At 41.3% G+C, this 21,840-nt stretch overlaps 1 protein-coding gene and 4 non-coding genes across 5 annotated transcripts in view; 3 read left to right on the top strand and 2 right to left on the bottom strand.

The window, feature by feature from the left end:
• LOC116684836 (zinc finger protein 91-like) overlaps positions 1 to 21,840 on the bottom strand; it is a 175,168-nt gene that overhangs the window by 75,585 nt on the left and 77,743 nt on the right. Inside the window, exon 5 of the mRNA XM_032510271.1 lies at positions 1,229 to 1,628. Within this exon, the coding sequence (XP_032366162.1) occupies positions 1,229 to 1,628 (400 nt within the window). The remainder of the gene's footprint in view (positions 1 to 1,228; positions 1,629 to 21,840) is intronic.
• Positions 11,373 to 11,445, bottom strand: trnar-ucg (transfer RNA arginine (anticodon UCG)). The gene has a single exon. It is a non-coding gene; the product is annotated as a tRNA-Arg (tRNA).
• On the top strand, positions 11,936 to 12,008 carry trnak-uuu (transfer RNA lysine (anticodon UUU)). Its single transcript has one exon. It is a non-coding gene; the product is annotated as a tRNA-Lys (tRNA).
• On the top strand, positions 14,662 to 14,733 carry trnal-caa (transfer RNA leucine (anticodon CAA)). The gene has a single exon. It is a non-coding gene; the product is annotated as a tRNA-Leu (tRNA).
• trnal-cag (transfer RNA leucine (anticodon CAG)) lies at positions 15,675 to 15,757 on the top strand. The gene has a single exon. It is a non-coding gene; the product is annotated as a tRNA-Leu (tRNA).

The raw sequence follows: 21,840 nt of genomic DNA, 5'->3' as shown, positions 1-21,840 counted from the left end.
CATAAAACACATATTAATTATATGAGCAATAGTAGGAACAATGATTGAAACTATTGGCTTAATCCACTTATATTCAAGATAGTCCACACCAGGTGGTTTATTTTACAATTCATCAGAAGCTACATGTTTTACTTTCCATGATCTTATTTATCAAGGTTTTTGACAAATCCGTGTTGTGTATCTGTGTAGTATTTTTAAGATTATTTATTTTATTTATGAAATAATCATTGACACAATTTGCTATATCACTTGGTTTAGTAAGAAAATAACCTATATTTATATACATATATATATATATCTAAAAGCTCTATCTCTGTAGGGACCCATCCGATAATGTTGTCACACACTTAGAATAATAATCTGAGTCTTTCAGCACTTTTAGTGGAAACGTTCTTTTATCAAGGAGTTTAAACACAGAAACGGCAAGAAGGACAAATCAACCATATCAAGTCTCAAATAATCAGCATGAGGCCTCGTTTAATTTCTTTTATTTTAACGACAAAACAATAACTTGAGAGCGAACAATTAAAAATGGCCAACTTCTAGTTTGTTGGTAATGATGAGAGGACCAATTTACACAAATATTTCTAAACCCACTATATAAGGGCGACAAAAATGTTTTCCTAAAATAAAAATTACAATGACTTTCTGTCAGCCAAAAACAAGATGTATGTTTCTAGAGATGAGAAGAAAGTTTTTACAAAATCAAAAAGTTTCAAACATGTCTACGTTTTCCAACCAAAACATCTTTAAAAGTCTTAATGCTTCTCCTTTGGCCCTTCTCCTTCCCACTGTGGGTACATTGTGGTTAGGGTTGGGTACCGAAACCTGGTGCTAGTACGGCACCGGTGCCTTAACACCCGGTCGGACCGAATAGTAACGGGGATTTGGGGGCCTCATTTCGGTGCTACTGAAATACCAGCGCTGCCTTTTTCCATCTAGTGGTTGTTTTTGTCATTTAGCAGCAATTTACTGGAGAAATGTGTTATTACATTTTTTTTAACATTTAATTTGGACCATATAGAAATAAACAAGCGGTTCTTAAATGTTGCTGACTGTCTTGTTGTGCTCCTTTTTTTTTTTTTTTTTTTTTTTTTTTTTTTTTACATGGAGAGAAGATCAGAATATAACAACACAGCTATCAGGGCATGAGGAGGAGGAAACAGCTTGGCTCTGAAACAGGTTCACAACGAGGCAGTGTGAATGCGCTGGTGTTTTTTAAGGGTACTACTCTGAGAAAAGGTTTTCCCACATTGTTCACACCAGTACGGCTTCTCTCCAGTGTGAATGAGCTGGTGAGTTTTAAGATGACTACTCTGAGAAAACATTTTTCCGCATTGTTCACACCAGTACGGCTTCTCTCCAGTGTGAGTGCGCTGGTGAGTTTTAAAGCTACCACTATGAGAAAAAGTTTCCCCACATTGTTCACAGCTGTACGGCTTCTCTCCAGTGTGAATGAGCTGGTGAGATTTAAGGGCATCACCACGAGAAAAAGTTTCCCCACATTGTTCACAGCTGTACGGCTTCTCTCCAGTGTGAATGTGTTGATGTCTTTTCAGGGCACTCTGTTGTGTGAAAGCTACCCCACATTGATCACAGCTGTAAGGCTTCTCTCCAGTGTGAACTCTCTGATGAATCTTTAAATATCCTGATGTGAAGGATCTGTCACACTGCTGACAGCAGTGACGTCTGACTCCTCTTCCTCTATGTTTCTATCAACAGAGAAAAACCAAGAGAGTGAGTTAGTGAGGTGCCATGCTGTAGAGCTATCTTAAACTAGAAACAACATTTAGAACATGTCTATGGAACATTGTTTGACTGACGCAATACTTTTCTTAATTATCTGCCAACATCACTATTATGGAGTTGCATTATGGGAAATGTAACATCCAGTGTTGGTTAGTTAGTAGATAAATGAACTACTTTTGATCAATTTATGTGTGGCTTCCATTTTGTTGCCAGCCTTTTAGCCAGCTGTTTAGTAACAAATGGGGGATCACCCGGGATTTTTTGTGTCCCGGGAAAGTTGTAAATATAACATTTTCCCACAGATTTTTAGATTTCACTGGTCTCTGTAGGGGTTACTGTGTTGTCTTCCTGTTGCTGGAACAGCTCTACTCCAGTAAAGTAAATTGGAACCATTGTCCCTGATAGGCATTAGCAATGAGGGGCACCAGTTGACCTTTGACCTTTTGTTTTAGGTTGTCGTTTTTGCTAAATCAAACTTGTATAGCCAGCAGTATTGCAGCATCACTGATGCTTATGACAAACACAGGCCAAACCAACAGTCCTGACATGCATGCTGCTCATTCTGTGGAATTGAATCTGTAATTGAAAGGAGCATGTTTACAATAATAGCAGTGTTGTGTTCAATTAGTGAGCTGATTGATTCTGTGAAGAAACAGGTGTCAGTTATGGTCCATATTTAATCTATATACTGTATATATACATATTTAAGGAAGGAAGCACATATTGTGCATGCTGGTTATAGTGCATTTCACACTAAATTACTAAAATGGCTCGTTCCAGACATTGCTCTGAGGAACAGAGGACTTTGATTAAAAAATTTGTATGAGAGGGGAAAACAGATAAATAAGTTCAGAAGATTATAAGCTGCTCTGCCAAAATGATTTCAAATGCCTTGAAATGGCATCCAAAGCCTGACCGACGTGGGAAACAACCAAAGGACACATTGGCTGGCCAACGGAGAAATGGAGCAACATCCTGGGGACTGATGAGAGGGAAACTGTTCTTTTTGGGTCTAGGAGCCGCAGACAGTTTGTCCTCCGACCCCCCTACAATGAAATCAAGCCCCAGTCCACTGTGAAGACAGTAAAGCATGCTGGTTATGGGATGTTTCTCATACTGTGGTGTTGGGCCTGTTTATCACGTACCAGGGATCGTGGATCAGTTCCAATACATCAGAATACTTGAAGAGGTCATGTTGCCTTATGCTGAAGAGGAAATGCCTTCGAAACGGGTCTTTCAACAAGAAAAGGACCCAAACACACCAGGAAGGAGCAAAGTCTTGGTTCCAGATGAACCAGATTGATGTTATGGAGGGGCCAGCGCAATCCCCGGACCTCAATCCCAGAGAACACTTGTAGGGTGACATCATAAATGCTGTTTCTGAGCCCAAACCCAGTAATTCAGAGGAATTATGGGATGTAGTTCAATGGTCCTGGGCTGGAATACCTGTTCACAGGTGACTCCATGCAACACAGATATGAAGCAGTTCTCAGAAATAATGGTTATATAACTAAATACTAATGCTGGGATTCAAACCCTGACACATTTTTCAGTTTATACAGTAAACATTTGAGTTTGTAAAGAAAAATGCAAATACTGCTAATATTCCTTTGTCTTCTCTTCCTGTAAAGGTAGAACGCAAACTTGATCCATGTTGGTCATGTTCTGATTTGGAAATGAACGGCCAGTGTTCCCAATGCATTTGAATTATGGAATTAAAAGCTATTCTAAGGATTTGGAGCATTATTCACTTCTTTAAAAACAGCTGTTATTCTGAGCACAACTGTATGTAAAGGTTTTGCATACAAAGGTGTAATGATTGGTTGAAAGGGGGGTGGCCTAAAACCGGTCCGGTCTAGACCTGCTCTTTATCAATATGGAAAGCTAAAAGAGAAAACTGATGTTGTGATTTAGCACTATATAAATAAAACACAATTGAACTTGGACTCTTCCTTCTGGAGTACCCTCTTTCCTTCACCCACCTCCTCCCTGACACCTTTCCTCTTGCCCTCCTTCTTCTTCTTCTCCTCCTCCTCGTGTTTCTGCATGTACTCAGTGATAAGGTCCAGGTCCAGGTTGTCTTGTGGCTCCCATGTGTTCTCCTCACTGGAAAGGTGAGTGCAGACAGAAGAACATCTCCTCACACTTTGTTTTTTAGGAAATACATTCTCACTCTAATTATCATTCCTATTATTCCTTTTTTCTATTTCTAAGGTTATTTGTGGGTCTGCAACTTAGAGTCAAATTACAAAACTTTCAACTCTCAGTGCATGATACCATGCTGACACTTATTTGCAATATGTAAATATATTATATATCTCAGGACCAAGAACTCAAAGTATTAATATTCTAGACTCATACTTACTCTGAGAACCCCTTCCATTTCAGCAGAAACTCTACTCTTCCCTTCACCACTCTGCGGTCCAAAACCTCCTCCACCACATGCTCCTCTTCCTCCTTCACTGCTGCTGCAGGCTGCTCCTCCTTTACTGCTCCGGTCGCCAGCTTGCCGTCTGCTGAAGGTGCCTTTGGTAGACCCAAGGGGGGGGGGGACATACAGAGATAATGATACAAGGGTTAGAAGAACTAATGGGAGGTGTGAGTGAATTCTAGCTGACCATGTTTTACTAGATTCAAATCTTCTTGTCCCTAGTTTTCTTCATGACAACACAGAACGTGTGTATGTGTGTTTTTTTTAACAAATCTTTTTATGAATGTTTCTGGTAGATTTCTGCAATGTAACTGAGTGAATACCACATTATGATGTGATATCTCTTGCAGGATCAGCCACCGTCACCCTATCCTACTGTACAACTCCACAATGTCTCTGACTGGAGGACTGTGCTCACTCTAAGGGTCCCTGCAGTGGTCAGACTGGATGGGCAGCCAGAACACCCAGATTTCATTCAGCAATATGTTCTAAAATTGTCTGAAGTTGGCGACCAGCCTCTACCTGTTAATGTGACCGGGGTAATCAACATTTTAACTTGATCAACAGCAGCAATGCCTCCACCATTCAGCTGTCCTAAATGCTCTCCAAGAGTCTTCACACTGGTGGAGTTAACCCAGCACATCGGACTTGTCCATGCACATGAGCCACATTTTGCCATAACGTGTGGCAAAGTCTTTCCGATGATATATTTACAGGAAGCATAAAGACATTATAGCGAGACGAGCCATTGCTCATTATATGTTCATAAATTGAAAGATAAATAGTGCTATTGTATTTATTCTTTGCTATTGTTGACTGTTCTCTTGTTTTTGACATGGCAGTATGAAGATGTTAATAAAATTTATTTAAATGTTTTTTTATATTGGACATGACATCCTAAAAACATTTTTGCATTTTATTTTGGGGTGTTACATGTTATGTTTGAGATCCTGTGAATGAAACATTTCCATTTTAAGGACTAAAATAAATGTTTAAAAGTCACTTCATTGTTTGCATTTTTTTTTTTCACTTAAGGAGTTTTGACACGAGCAAGCATTTGGGTGAACAGTGGCAGACACCAGGGCCAAGCCAGGAAGGTTATATGATAGGAGAACACTGACCTGAACACAACTGCTATCAGAGGCCCAGTCTGCTGCTGGTCTTCTGGGGACCTTGTTGTTCCGTTGCTCGTGGTCCTGGTTGTCCTCCTCCATTCGTCTCTGGTCCTGAAGTCCAGCAGATCTCCACTGTGGCTTCTTACACCGGGAATAAATCTAAAGGGAAAACATGGACTTTGGAGTTAACACACACACAACTTTATTAGGTCATTTCCCCTCACACTGCTACGGTGGCCCGCACGGTTCCACACACACCCACACACACACACGCACACACACGCACACACACACGCACACACACACGCACACACACGCACACACAAGCTGGAGGAGCTGACGGCGCTGACCCGGCTGCAGAGGGAGTAGCGGGGGTGCAGCCTCATGTGCTTCACCGAGGCATGGCTGTGTGAACGTTTGCTGCTGCAGCTACAGATTAGATTCACACTGTTGTCTCTCAACTTCAAAACCAGCACCCCCATTCCCTCCTCCTCATCTCCAGGGACTTCAATCATGTTTCCCTGTCCTCTGCTCCCCCCCTCCCCCTTCACCCAGTATGTTAAATGCCACACCAGGGTCGTCACAACTTTGGATTTACTGTATGCAAACATCAAAGATGCATACACCCCCCCCCGCTCGGCCGCTCAGATCACAACCTGGTTCCAGACTACCCCCCTGTGGGGACCAAACAACAACCTGTGAAGAGGCTTGTTAAGCAGTGGTCTGATAAGGTCAGTGATAGGCTCAGAGACTGCTTTGAAACTACAGACTGGGAAGCACTCTGCCCCCCCCGGCACCGACAGCATGACCCAATGCATCACAGACTATATCAACTTCTGTGTGGAGAACACTGTGCCCTCCAAGTTGGTCCAGTGTTTTCCCAACAACAAACCCTGGGGGACCTCTGAGATTAAGGCCCTGCTGAATAAGAAGAAGAGGGTCTTTGCATCAGGGGACAGAGAGGAGCTGCACAGAGTCCAGAAGGAACTCCGGCTCAAGATCAGGAGGGGGAAGGTCATCTATGGGAGGAAATTAGAAAAGAGTCTGGAACAGAACAAGACCAGGGACGTCTGGAGAGGGCTGCAGAACATCTCAGGCCACAGCAGAGGGGGGGGGGGGGGGGGGGGGCCAAGCCAACTGAGACCAGGACTGGGCAGATTAGCTGAATCTGGTTTTAACAGATTGGACTCTGCCTCCTCGCCCTCTTCAACCCCCCCCCCCTCTTTCACACCTCCCCTAACCTACTCCCCCCCAGCCTGCCACCTTCAACGACCCACAACATCAATAATACAACAAGCCCACCAGCCCCTCCTCCCCCTGCTCAACACACACACAAAAGCTACAACACACACACACAAAAGCTCTACATTACTGCCTTGCCTTGCATCACACACACAAATGCTACAACACACACAAAAGCTACAACACACACACACACAAACGCTAAAACACACACACAAACGCTACCACCCACACACAAACGCTACAACACACACACACAAAAGCTACAACACACACACAAAAGCTACAACACACACACAAAAGCTACAACACACACACACAAAAGCTACAACACGCAGACACAAGTTACAATACACACAAAAGCTGCAACACACACACAAAAGTTACAATACACACAAACGCTACAACACACACACAAACGCTACAACACACACAAAAGCTACAACACTGGCGTGTAAAGGGCAGTTATCAAAGTGTTTACCTGAGTGTGTGCGGGTTCACCTGGAGCTCTGTCTTCTTAAAACTCACTAATAACAAAGAACACAGCTATCCCGCCGCCAGCCCGAGATCACAGTGAAGCAACGAGACTTCCGGTTTTCTCCAAGTCAGGGTTTTTCAGAATAAAGTTCAAAATGAAAGAAGGTCGCCGCCTGGAGGCCAGGAGGGGAACAACAGCTCCACATTCACTTAATGAATCAGAGGTGGATTGGGACTGAGGACAATTACTCAAGTACTGGACTTAAAGCCCATGTTGCAAGTTAACCACCACTGTTGATTATTGGGTACAAAAAGCACTCAAGATATGCATAACATTTTTAAAAATGTCTCCAAATAGTTTTAAAAGTTAGTTTTTGGTCATTTTTGGTGTTCGCGGGTTTATTAAGTCAATTCGGCGATGACGTCCCACTGGGGAGCAAAGTCTCAGCCTGGCACTAGAACTATGGAGACTGACTGGGATGAGGAAGAGGAGGAAACGCCAGCAGCCGAATAATTACCAACTGCCAGATGTGAGAGGGCAAATGAGGAATTGTCACGATTGTGGGGAAGTCTCCTTTATTTATCTCCTTCATTTATCTCCTTTATTTATCTCCTTCATTTATCGCCTTCATTTATCGCCTTCATTTATCGCCTTCATTTAGCAACGCAGCAGTGCACACAGAAACTGATGAAAACTGATTTTTTGCATGTTCGTGGGGAAATGCACCATTCATGTTTTACTGTCAATGTTTAAAATCCTGTTAGACATGTTAATTTTTGACACATAGAGATTTTAAACTGGATTCAGTCACAGATGCTTTGTCATGGATTTGAGTGACAGCGAATATGTAGTAAACCTTAATATATCTACATGTATTTACTGTGGCACCAAGACTGTGAAGTGCGCTCTATCACTGAGCTACAGCCCCTGATGAGTCAGAAATGCCCTCCAGGGGGTCCTGTGTTTTCACATTAACAAGAGTGGGAAGTGTGTTCATCCACATTGTAGTCCTACGATAGCTCAGTTGGTAGAGCGGAGGACTGTAGAAGCATAAAGCTGAAATCCTTAGGTCGCTGGTTCAAATCTGGCTCGAAGGAGCACTCTTTTCAAGAGTTTCCCTTCACAGATCAATAAAGTGTTTCTGATTATGATGTAGAGATGGACAGACGACCCAAAAGCATAATACTTCTTGCCAAGACAGAACAAGAAAAAAAGAAGAGGTGGGGGAGACAGAATTAAGTCCTGACAGAATAGAGAACTACAGACAGAAGATGTGAAATAGTGCCAAGTGTGAACAGAAGAATTGGAAAAAAACTAGCTCCTCCTTTCTCCTGTTTTGTACGTAAGTTTTACAAAACAAAATATAACTTTCCCCGAATCCCTCAGTTAAATCACAGTCAATATTTGTCTCACAAACCATCTCAATGTCCAATTTAAATAATTTATCCAACAGAATTGAAACTTTAACTTACCCCCGCTGTTTGAAATTGCTTCCTTGTCGTTTGGATTTCAGAGTGGAATCAGTGAGCCCTCCTTGGTGGGAAAATGCAAAGACATAACAAATTCAGTTGTCTCCTACAAGGAGAAGACACAGAGGAAAGATACAGAAGTCATATACTCTGAGAGGCATTGGACATCTTATTATGAATAATTAATATGAAAATCATTGGTTAAATGTAGTTTTTCATTACAAGTTACAGTTTGAAAAATGGAAAAGAATTGTTATTGAGATAGAGGCAGATGAAGTGTTTATGACCATCAATGATGACAAAAGGATACATCCGCGGTCGGGGGTCTAATTTAAAGGAAATGGTGCTCTTTAAAAGTGTTGGGGTTCTAGCGTTAAACTAATAAGGAAGAATTTGACAAATCAACCAAAGACAGGTCCACAAACTTATTCTTTCAAATCTTACACCTGAATCTCTCAAGTCCTGACCATTCCCTGACCGGGAATTGAACCCGGGGCGCGGCGGTGAGAGCGCCGAATCCTAGTCACTAGACCATCAGGGAGTCATATGTTTCAATTTTATCTCTGTAGATGTGAGTTTCCTTTTCACTTACTGGAATGACTCATATTGTTTTAGGCGAGGAATGGCTCCTGGCTAGAGCTTCAGAAGGCAGGACATGACAGATTACACATCTGTCACATAGTCCGTTTGTAGTCTTAAATACCAAGTCTCTTGCTGTTCCTTGACTAGTTGGCCCCCCCGACTTTGCATCGCTCCAGGTAAGTAGAAAACAATCTGTTATGCACCTTTGCATTGCACTAAAATGTCAAAATTTGGACCAGAATCCAACAATAACATTACTTGAGACTCACATACTGTAAGTCATTTATTTAGCTAAGCGTTCAGAGGATGTGGGAACAAGCAAGTCAAGAACAGGTTTTGAAGGACTTGACACAGACAGTGAATACAGCAGTAGATATGTCTACTGTGTACAAACACATGGTAACTTTACATGTGTTGACAATGAAGATGTTCACAAAACACTTTACTAACAATTGCGTTTTACACGCACATTCATGTCCTCCTTAATATAAAGTACTGCTAAGTTCTTTATTCCCAGTATCATGTCTCAGACATTAGTTCCAGATGAAAATGCTGGTGGTCAGAAGTGGGATTTGAACCCACGCCTCCAGTGGAGACTGCGACCTGAACGCAGCGCCTTGGACCGCTCAGCCATCCTGACTGATTCAGCATGTATCCAGTTGGACATGTCTCAAAAAATTATGATATAGTAAATTAAACATGTCATGATATAGTAGGTTCTCAGTCTAATGTCATAGTTAACAAGGGAAGGTTTCTCAACTGTCAGTCCAAATATATGGGCGTTCATGGAGACATGGAAGAAAGTCACCAGGGTGGCAATGTGCTTGACAATGGCAATACATTGCACGGGATGTGAAGGCAATTTGCAATACAGGCTAAATCCTATGGTGGGAATCAAGATCCACCAATGTTTCTGTCCACAATGTCCACCTGAATCCAGAAATGTCCCTGCCAGATGAGAAATAGACTGACAATTGGGTCAACATTGTGTAATTATCTTCAAAATGTCCAACTGAGTCCACAAATACACCTACCTGATGGGAAATAAACTGATAACTGTCTTCATGGTCTAAACGTGTCAAATATTGCCGTACAATGCCCACATTGAGTCCAGATGTGTCCGTTTTGGTTCCTGATCCATGCTTTTACCCCAAAAGTGCACAACTAGGCCAAGGGCAACTGGACTTGGAAAAAGGTCCTCCACAGAAGTTTTGTCTCTCATCCAACAGACTTCTTTAGTTGTTTTTTTACACAGAAAGGGTGGCCACAGTGCCCACTCCCCTACCTCACAATTGAAAGCTGTGGGGAAAGGGGGGTTCCAAAGCTAATAGACCATTCAACAAGCAGTTCTGATGCACTATACTGGCCCATTCAGGATGAGCACTGTATACTCTGACTGCAGCAACACAAGTTCAAATTTCAGTGATCCCTAATTTTTATGGTGATTACGAGACTGAATGCAAAGTGTGTATCCCCCACGTAACTCAAAGCCTATCACTTCCAGTCAATACTGTCAAATTTGGAGCTCCTTCTGATTACATTAATGACCACATTATTCAAAATTAAGCTGAGCATGGAGGAGGATTCCTCCCTAACGGCCGCTCTGCTCTGCTCCGTGCCCCCGCTGTCCGGTAATAGTTAAAGCAGATAAAAACCTAAAGAACACTCAAAAGCTTCAATATAAAACTTACTTAAGAAGCTTCTTCATGTTCAAGAGAAGATCTGTTTCCAGCCAGACTATGAATTGATTCATGAAATCCCTGTTATTAATATGTAGCCAGTTGTTGTGTCTCGGCGCCAGCTGTTGCTAGAAGTATTATGCTTTTGGGTCGTCCGACCATCTCTACATACGTATGCAACTCCCATTCTTGTGAATGTGACAACACAGGACCCCCTGGAGGGACTTTCTTCAAATTTTGCAAAAACATTCATATGAACTCGCGAACCAAAATCAATTGATGAGATTTTGGAGGTCAAAGGTTCAATGTCAAAGTGACTGTCTCCTCATGTCTGTCCATCCGATTCTTGTGAATGCAATATCTCTGAATCATGATACAACTGCTGGAAAAGTTCTTGACAGCACCATGAAAAGTAGGTAAATCATGTTCATTTTGACAAATCGACATTCACTACCCTGTCAAGAACCTGTAGTAATGTTGACTTTCCAGTTCTGGATGGGCTACCTGGTTGTGTATGGTTTGTAGGGACTGCATATGTTTTTGGCCTTGAAAAATAGACATGGAAAGCATAGCTAGAGTCCAAACCAAGATGCTACCATTCTGTTTCTGGAGGAAGACAAAAGTTTCTAACCACGAAGGGACTTGAAACCTCAATCTTCTGATCCGAAGTCAGACGCCTTGTCCATTAGGCCACGTGGTTGCAAAAAAAAGTAATATTTCCAAATCTGAATTTTCATGGTTTAGCTGAAAATTAGGAGTGAGGTAACATTTGTAAAAAGACAGACTAATTAGGTGGCCAAAGGAAATAGATTGAATGCTAGGCACATCAGTTACCTGTGACTCATATTTGCACTTGCTGACAACCTTACAACTGTATGTTTTTGGCCTTGCTACAAAAGACATGGAAAGCAGAGCTGTAAAGATTGAGACTTGTTTTTGCGTTAATAGCCGATTTGTGCATCCAAAAGGTGGATATAGATGATCGTGGGCGTAGGGTTTGGCAATTTTAGTACCCAGTAGTACCAGTTTGTGCAATAACATTTGGTGTTCTCAGGCAATGTGCAAATTATGGTCTACCCTCCTGTTGTCCAGAAGACAGTGATCATGGCAACAGCTTAATGGTCTTCATTTACTTGCACTTTAATTTGTAGTTCAGGAGATTGTTTTTTCCACAGCCCTTTGTTTTTGAAGCCTGTGTAGCTCAGTCGGTAAAGCATCAGACTTTTAATCTGAGGGTCCAGGGTTCAAGTCCCTGTGCAGGCATAGAGCTGCACCTTCAGCTAAAAGAATTGTGGCTGTTTTTCAAGCAGGTTATGTATCATAACAATGTTGCTGGTAAGTCTAAAATGAACAATGGGCAACCAAGCACCTGTACTCCTCTCCCTGCTGTCTAAGGACTACCACTCTCAAATAATTCCTTTTGTTGTATCAATCTCAGAAATAACCAAAGAAGTTCTTTCATGTACTAGTTCCAGTATTCAACCACCTGAATGTCAATGTAATTTCAGCATCAGTTGTGTTTTTTTTGTTTTTAAAACACTTGCCTCGTGTAAGGGTTGAACTCACGACCTTCAGATTATGACACAATTATTTGTACTTCTACTTGAGTACGCGCATTGAGTACTTTTGCCACCTCTGACGGTCATTGGTATGCAGGACACTTGATGTAAAACAAGCAAATACATAAGGCCCCACCCAACAGTTTTGTGATACGTGGCGTGCAACTGTATGTCAATGATCAAGCTTGTTAATGTGACCAAGAAACCAACAGCAAAATGACTGATACATCATCAATTCCTAAATTTTCTTGGATACCAAATATTTGAATTCAAAGTCAGAATCCAATTGACATGGAAGACCAATACAATGCACGTCCAGCTTCTACATTTCCACATGAGTCAGCTTCCCCAATTTCTGAGTAACAGGAAAATATCCTGATAAGCAGTCATGTGCAGCTCAACCTCAAAAAGGCATAAAGCAAATGCTTGTGGCTTAAAGATCGAGCTCCCGCTCATAAAACATCAGACAGGAGCAGTCTCTGTGGCGCAATAGGTCAGCGCAGTCGGCTGTTAACCGAAAGGATGGTGATTCAAGTCCACCCAGGGATGTTTGTTGCTTGTTGCAACTCTGGGATTTATCCTTCTGCAGAAGACCATAGAGCAGCCCAAAGATAACCCAAGTGGCCTTACCTCTATCAGAAGGTACAGTTCTGCAAACCATATACTGTACATATTAATCTTTACAATCATTTGTATGCAGGTCACTTGATGTAATACAAGCAAATACATAAGGCCAGACAGATACAAAAAGTGAGAGAAAAGAAAAAGAGACTAGCTGTCTAAAGGATAACCAGTTGAGATTTTGTGCATCTTTGAGAACTGTAAGTCATAAAACTGATGTTGTCAGTTCATTTAACACTAGAAGTGCCTGGATTTCATAACTACTAGAACTGCCGTGAGCGGTCATTTTGACCGCAAGATTCTAAACTCTATAATCTGTCATGATAAATACCTAATTGCAATTTTAATGCAGGTATTGTGTTAGGATATCTTTAGAAAAACAAAATAACACCAAAATGTAAAATTTTGCGTGTTTAATTATACACTTGAGTTGCCCAGGTGTTTCAATAATTCATATCATGGCATAGTAAAACGTAATTATTCCATTCACATCTGTAAAATATGTTGTGTAAATTCATTCAACATAACTTATAACATGCAAATAACACCTAAAAGTATCTTATTTGAACATTTATAACCTAACCTAACCTGTCACTGATCCGTGTTGGTGTCTGCTGTGGTGTGCCCCGCTGCTCGGACCGCGCCCCGCTCCCTTTCCTCCTCTAAACTCGTGTCTCAGCTCCTCTGCCAGTTCTGTCTGAACTTTCTCCGGACAATTTTACTGCTGGTGCACTCCTTGGAGAGGATGTGTGCAATTCCAGCCAGTTTGAGGATGTATAAAGTTACATGAACACGTAGGTAGCCAGCGTCCATCTAGCTCCGTGTACTGGAAGCCACCAATGTATTTCTTTTCAGTCTGTGTTACAAGATTTGCAGTGATTGTCTAGCAGAAAGGCAACAGGTGTGTTACTTGTTACTTTTTTGACTATGTTTTATACCATAGCAGTGCAATCATTTTGCCCAGGTTTGATTTCCAGCCACTGCAGTTGCATTTACAGGTTTTGAAGCCATATACAACATTAACATTACATGTTTTACCCAGATTTCTTCTTTTATTCAGCGATGTTTCAATTTCCTCGTGGGAGTCATCCCAAAAGGATTAATAAAGATAAGTCTAAGTCTATCTCAGAAAAAAGTCATAAAAATCTGAAAATCTTCAGGGGATGTAGCTCAGTGGTAGAGTGCATGCGTTACCTGTATGAGGACCTGGCATCTCCAGCAGGTATTATGGTAGAGTCTTTAAAAGAGCTGCTAAAGATATTACCTCCTGTGGTAATCTGACTGGTAGGGTTATAGAACGTAGTGGTAGACTAAGACCTCCTGTGACACAAACTAAGTGGTATGCTCTCTCTTTTATTACTCGGGCTATCAGACAGCACAACAAGCACTTTAAATGTACATGTTTTACAGTTTCTAGTTTACTGTATTTATGTACTTGTACTGTAGTGCGGTGTATATATTTTATTATGCTCCAGTTTTTATGGGTGTTACAGCGGGTATGAGCACTGTAGTTTCCATTTTTATGGATGAAATAACTTGACATGCCGTTAAGTTTACTCTTCAGCAGCTGGAGACATTTCACATCAGACACTTGCAGCAACAGATGCTTTTTGTTAAACATCAAGTTTGCCAGTAATTGTTGCTTTTTCATCTTTGTTGTTATTGTTTTGTGCCTTTAATAGCACACATGTGGATATTATGAAAGAAACTACCTAGACCTTTCCACTGCCTGTAAAGGTTCCATGGTGTAATGGTTAGCACTCTAGACTCAAAATCCAGCGATCTGAGTTCAAATCTCAGTGGAACCTGTTTTTAAGCCACAGCACAGGTGAAAAAAATCAACTTTTCAACTTTCCACATCTAGTTTAAAGTAAGCTTACAGGTTTAATGTCCTTGGCCATTTAGACTGTAAACAGTATGTTGGTGGGGGCATGTTGAGGAGTCACCTGGTCATTAATGTAACTTGAAGGAGCTCCACATTTGACAGTATTGACTGGAAGTGATAGGCTTTGAGTTACATGGGGGATACACACTTTGCATTTAGTCTCATAATCACCATAAAAATTAGAGATCACTGAAAATTGAACTTGTGTTGCTGCAGTCAGAGTACACAGTGCTCATCCTGAATGGGTCAGTATAGTGCATCAGAACTGCTTGTTGAATGGTCTATTAGCTTTGGAACCCCCCTTTCCCTACAGCTTTCAATTGTCAGATATGGGTTGGAGAGTGGGCACTGTGTCCAAACCTTTGAGTAAAAAAACAACAAAAAAAGTCTCTTGGATGAGAGACTAAACTTCTGCAGAGGACATTTTACCAAGTCCAGTTGCCCTCTGCCTAGTTGTGCACTTTTGAGGGTAATAGCATGGATCAGGAACCAAAACGGACACATCTGGACTCAATGTGGGCATTGTACGGCAATATTTGACACGTTTAGACCATGAAGACAGTTATCAGTTTATTTCCTATCTGACAGGTATATTTGTGGTCTCAGTTGGACATTTTGAAGATAATTGAACAATGTTGACCCAATTGTCAGTCTATTTCCCATCTGGCAGGGACATTTCTGGATTCAAGTGGACAAAAACATTGGTGGATCTTGATTCCCACCATAGGATTTGGACATAGGACAGTTGAGAAACCTTCCCTTGTTAACTATGACATGGATGACTGAGAACCTACTATATCATGACAGTTTAATTTACTATATTATAATTTTTTAAACAGGTCCTACTGAACCTCTGCCGGATCAGTCAGGATGGCCGAGCGGTCCAAGGCGCTGCGTTCAGGTCGCAGTCTCCACTGGAGGCGTGGGTTCAAATCCCACTTCTGACAACAACTAGCAAACTAATGTCTGCGAGTTGATACTGGGAATAAATAACTTAGCAGTTCTTTGTATTTAAGAGGACATGAATGTGCACAAGAAACGCAATGGAAAAGTTAAAGTTACCGACTGTGATTTAACTGAGGGATTCGGTGAAAATTATAACAAGGCACTTTTCTGCAAAAGCAAAGCTGGGAGTGCTCGAGAGCACTTTGAGGTGCAGTGTGATTTTCAGCTGAGATGCTTTGGGTGTGTTTAGGTGTGAGCCCAAATAGTTGTCGAACGACGAAGACAAGACTGCGATCAGGTGGTGGAACCGGGGTATTTAAGTCCCGTCCATGCAACAGATGGATGTGATCAAAACCTGTATACAGCCCAACCACTTACCAATCACATCACTGGAGAGTCAGCATTACTACAGGGTCCTGACAGGGTAGTGGATGTGGATTTTTTGAAATGGACAGTAATCTGCCAGAACATGACTTGCCACTTTTCATGGGCTGTCAACAACTTTTCCAGCAGTTATATCATGATTCATCTCACCATGGAAATCAGGTTGAGGGTCATAATCTCTTGATGCATCACAGTTTTAAAGTGTCTACCATTGTGTCAGCAGCAAAATAAAGCTAGCAGAGGATGGTTTCAACCCATCAACCTCTGGGATATAAGCCCAGACACCTCCTTTGTGCCAATCTACTGAAATTCACCCCAGATGGGACTTGAACCCACAATCCCTGGCTTAGGAGGCCAGTGCCTTATTCCCACCCCCACTCAGGAATTCTTCAGCTAAAACACCCTAAACTGATTCCCATTCATTTCCTATGGTTCTGCTAAACCACTACGGATGTAATATATCCTTGGCCGCTAGTCTGCGCACTGGAGGTGTTTTTGCCCTGGAGCAGTTTAGCGAGTGAAGCTTCCGGCCCCTCTCAGTGCTCGTGTGGACAGTGGATTTACAGAACACATTGATTGAGCTCCGCTGAACATTATGCTAAAAGCTAAGTTATTTATATGATTATGAATGAAAAGATGTTAAAGAACCAAATGTGTAATTAAATGTTATGTTGTCCCTGTCTGACGTTTTCTATTTTAACGTTACATGAATGCTATAAAGTTAGTAACTGTTCATGTTAACGCCACTTTCGGATGGATTACATGTTAACTACAGTTAATGTAACGCTAACCTTAAACCGTGGTTTGATTCATGTTTTTCTTTATTGTCTATTTCTGTTCGTGGTGAGTAGAAATTGGCATTATATTAAGTCGAAAGCATTACTGTGTGACTTAAGGTTAATGCAAGAGAAGCAGGAACTCTGGCACTCTCTGACCAAGGGGAGTAAGACTACCAGTGTGCCAGTTGTTACCATGTCTGCTCCAGTTGTTAATCCACCACCACCTGTGCAGACCCAGGCCACACCTCTAACTCCAAACTCTATTGAGAAAATAGTCAGAAACATAATGGACAAACAGCAGCAGCAACAACAACAACAGCCGGCACAAAAAAATATCACAGACAAAAACATGTCTTTCCTGTGGCCAGCCAAAGATGAGAATGATAGTTCTTCCATCCACTTCTTTTACCAGCAAGGACCTGTCAGGTCTTTCTACTGCTCCACTAAGGTTTTTAAAGCCTATGGTGCTGAAGGTCTGACAAACCCAAAAATTCCCTTTAATGACTTTGCCCAGACAGAGTTCTTTCAGCAGGAACTGGATGCCACAAAGAAAAGGGTGGAGGACAGAGGACAGCAAAAGAGGAAAAGGACCCCCACACAGGAGGCCCAGCTCACAGGTCGCAAGTGGGACACTATTGGACCTAGCATCCAAGAAATTATAAACAGTAGCCTTACTTCAGGTTTTGTACCAGCCTTTTTTAAACAAGCAGTGGTGCAGCCACTCCTCAAAAAACCAAATTTGGACACATCTGCACTCTCAAACTATCGCCCTATCTCTAAACTCCCTTTTCTCTCGAAGATTTTGGAGAAAGCAGTTCTTTTACAGTTGCAATCATTTTTAGATACACATGGTGTTCTTGAGGTGTTCCAATCTGGTTTTAAGACATTTCATAGCACTGAATCTGCACTTTTAAGAGTTTTTAACGATCTTTTAATCTCAACTGATTCTGGAGATTATGTAATTCTTATTCTTTTAGATCTTACAGCAGCATTTGACACAGTTGACCACAGCATCCTTATTTCTCGCCTCGAGCATGGCGTGGGGATTAGGGGCACTGCTTTGGAGTGGTTTAGGTCATACTTGTCGAACAGAGATTTTAGAGTCAGTTTTGGTGGCTCTATTTCACCTTCTGTGTCCCTCACATGTGGAGTTCCACAGGGTTCGATTCTCGGGCCAATTCTTTTTTCACTCTATCTGCTTCCCATTGGATGTATCTTAAAAAGACACAACATCAGCTTCCATCTTTATGCAGATGATTCGCAAATCTACCTGCCCATCAAAAGAAATGATGGTAGTTCTTTAGCAAGATTAGTTGACTGTTTTAATGATATTAAAGCCTGGATGGCTTTACATTTTTTAAACTTTAACGAGAGTAAAACTGAGGTTATGGTTTTAGACCCAGTGGCGCCTCTGATGTGTCACAAATAGACCTGGGCATTTTTCAACCCTATGTTAAGTCTGTTGTAACAAACCTGGGTGTAAAAATGGATTGTGATTTTAAAATGGAGAAGCAGATCAATTCTGTTGTGAAAGCAAGTTTCTTTCAACTGAGGCTTCTTACCAAGCTTAAGGCCTTTTTATCCTTCACAGACTTTGAGAGGGTTATACATGCTTTTATTACAACACGCCTTGACTATTGTAATGCTCTGTATGTAGGAGTTAGCCAGGCCTCCCTCTCTCGACTACAGCTGGTTCAAAACGCTGCCGCTCGTCTCCTTACTGGAACTCGTAAGCGAGATCACATCACCCCTGTCCTTGCCTCTCTCCACTGGCTCCCAGTTACTTTTAGGATTGATTTTAAGATTTTATTGTTTGTTTTTAAAGCCCTCCATGGACTAGCTCCAGTCTACATAACTGATCTGTTGAAGCCACATGCTCCTTCAAGATCTTTAAGGTCTGCAAACCAGTCTCTTCTTGTTGCCCCTAAAACACGGCTGAAGAGTAGAGGGGATCGGGCTTTCTCAGCCGCAGCCCCGAGACTTTGGAATGAGCTGCCTCTACATGTCAAACTGGCCCCCAGCCTTCCGGTTTTTAAATCGCGACTCAAAACACATTTTTATTCCCTGGCTTTTAATACAGCATGAGAACTGTATGTTGTATTTGTCTGGTGTTGTATTCTGTCTATTTATTGTTCCAGTTATATGTACAGCACTTTGGTCAACCAGGTTGTTTTTAAATGTGCTCTAGAAATAAAGATTGATTGATTGATTGATTGAAGTGTCGGTTTTGCAGAATGGAACTGAAGCAGGGCCCAAACAGTCCTCACATTCACACCGGATTCCCTGGAGTAGCAGGGAAGTACATTTACTGCCCCGCTAAAGTCTTTTCTTTTTACAAAGACCAGGGCATGGAGAAGGAGATGTCCTGGAAAGAGTTCCAGGAGTCTGCTTTTATGAGTCAGAAAGACAGAGGTGGGAGGTCGAAAAAGGAAAATGAAGGACAATGAGGGAGGGTGTTAAGTGTGTATGTACTTACTGGTGTGTTAAAACTGTCATTGTTGTATTTAATAAACAAGACATTACATTGACCCATGTTTACGTGTCTCATTAATAAGTGTATGACGTATTGTAATGTTACACATACTAAGAAAAATATCATATAAGAGGTTAATAGCCATGAGTAAGTCAAGTGCCACCATGTTATCATATATTTTTAGTTTTGTTCTGCTTTAGTATTTTTTGTAATCATACCCTACCTTAAAATTAATAGTTTAAGGTATTTACTTGACTTAAGATAAAAAATTCTAATAAACACTTATTTATCTTTAATACTGCATCAAAGACATGGCCCCAACTGGGATTTGAACCTGCGTCCAGATAATAATTATTAAATATACAGGAAAAAAACTCGGCCGATTCAGCACCTCGGACAGCACCAACAATGCTGCAACTTCATTGGCTGTCAGCGAATGCCACCTATACGCGACAGGCCCCTGCATGGCAAGCGAGAATTCTACCACTGAACCACCAATGCTTGACGTGTCTCGAATTGCCCCACTGAAAAAAATCAGTCTGCATGGCCACATTATGTTTTCACAAGTACGGTAATTTTATCCATTTTCCATCAAACACGGATCACAGTCTCTTGACGTGCCTAGTGCACCAACAATCAAAATGGAGCTAAGATGCATGACTTAAATCTATAAGTTTACATTACCAGAAATGAGCTGTTTGCCTTCACACAAACATGCCCCTTTTGTGAAAGGACTATTTCCGAATAGTGGTGAAGGAAAGATGCATTGGCCAGGAATCGGACCCGGGTCTTGCACGCGGCATTCGGAAATTCTTTAGCTAAAACGCCCTAAACTGATTCCCATTCATTTCCTATGGTACTGCTAAACCACTACGGATGTAATATATCCTTGGCCCCTAGTGTGCGCACTGGAGGCGTTTTTGCCCTGGAGCAGTTTAGCGAGTGAAGCTTCCGGGCCCTCTCAGTGCTCGTGTGGACAGTGGATTTACAGCACACCGATTGAAATCCGCTGAACATTACGCTAAAAGATAAGTTATTTATATGATTATGAATGAAAAGATGTTAAATTACCAAACGTGTAATTAAATGTTATGTTGTACCTGTCTGACGTTTTCTATTTTATGGTTACATGAATGCTATAAAGTTAGTCACTGTTCATGTTAACGCCACGTTTGGATGGATTACATGTTAACTACAGTTAATGTAACGCTAACCTTAAACCGTGGTTTGATTCATGTGTTTGTTTATTGTCTATTTACGTTCGTGGTGAGTAGAAATTGACATATTAAGTCAAAAGCATTACTGTGTGACTTAATGTTAATGCTCATTCAAGTTATTATCATATAATTTAGCATGAACTTAGCACTATGTGAACGTTACCGTTTAGCTTTAACGTTGCCAGCCGGTTGGATGCTAACCTCAGCTAATGTAATGACAAACTATGAATGGACATTCTTAATTTGAACTATGTATATGCGTCGTATTTTCTTTGCCATCAACATAACGTCGGCTGGCGCTATCAGACACCGTTGTATTTCTGCAGCTTTACGCTTAGCTAGTGTTTAGATCCAGTGGTGAAATGTAACTACTATACATTTACTTATGTAGGCTACAGGAACTGGAACGTTACTGCTACTCATACTCTGATGTCACATCTCAGAGGGATTTGTAGGCTACTTATTAATTGCTCTACTTTTTTTTGCAGCTTTGCAGGTTGAGGTTATTATAAATCAACACATAAATTATGATGTATTATTAGAGATTAAACTACCCAACCGGTGAAAAAGTAGTTAAAGCAGCTCCAACTTTACCAGCTGCCACATTACAATGAAGCTTCTGCCCAAAACTTGTCTATTGTTGTTTCTGAGATCAATAATAACTTATGAAGTTGAATAGTTATTGCTTACGTAGTAATATTAAAGAAGAGCTCTCGATGCCACTGTAAGTGGAAAGTTTTGAAAATTAAGTTACTTTACACTTTAAACTGTTACATCTCCTCTGAATCACCATCTGCAAATTTTCAAGCCTCGTTGGCATGCCAACCACCACCTACAGTAGGTAAATCACTGGCTAGCTATGCATGAGTACCTCATACCTTTTACCAGGTTCAGGTGGTTAATAGTTATGGTCAAATGAAGCTTCATTAAGCTTTCTGAACAATGTTCTTCATTTTCTGAACATATAGTGTTTTATTATTGGTTGTGCATCTGTGATTGCCCTAGAGGTCTCTCAGTCCAGCACCTCTCACCCTCATCTTTGTTAGCTTTACTCTGTCCAGCATAAATCACTGACACCATACCTCACACTCATCCATGCATACACACTCACCACTGACTAAACTGACTACCACCATCATTGAATTATCATTTCTTTTGTCAAGGTCATATTCTTGCATTTCCTTCAACCTTTGCACACGGTCTTTTGTCCTGGCCTTTTCATGGGGTCATGA

The sequence above is a fragment of the Etheostoma spectabile genome, unplaced genomic scaffold, assembly GCF_008692095.1.
Source record: "Etheostoma spectabile isolate EspeVRDwgs_2016 unplaced genomic scaffold, UIUC_Espe_1.0 scaffold00569355, whole genome shotgun sequence".
Lineage (NCBI taxonomy): Eukaryota > Metazoa > Chordata > Actinopteri > Perciformes > Percidae > Etheostoma > Etheostoma spectabile.
Note: the sequence above shows the minus strand (reverse complement) of the source record. Positions and strands in the feature narration are given on the sequence as shown.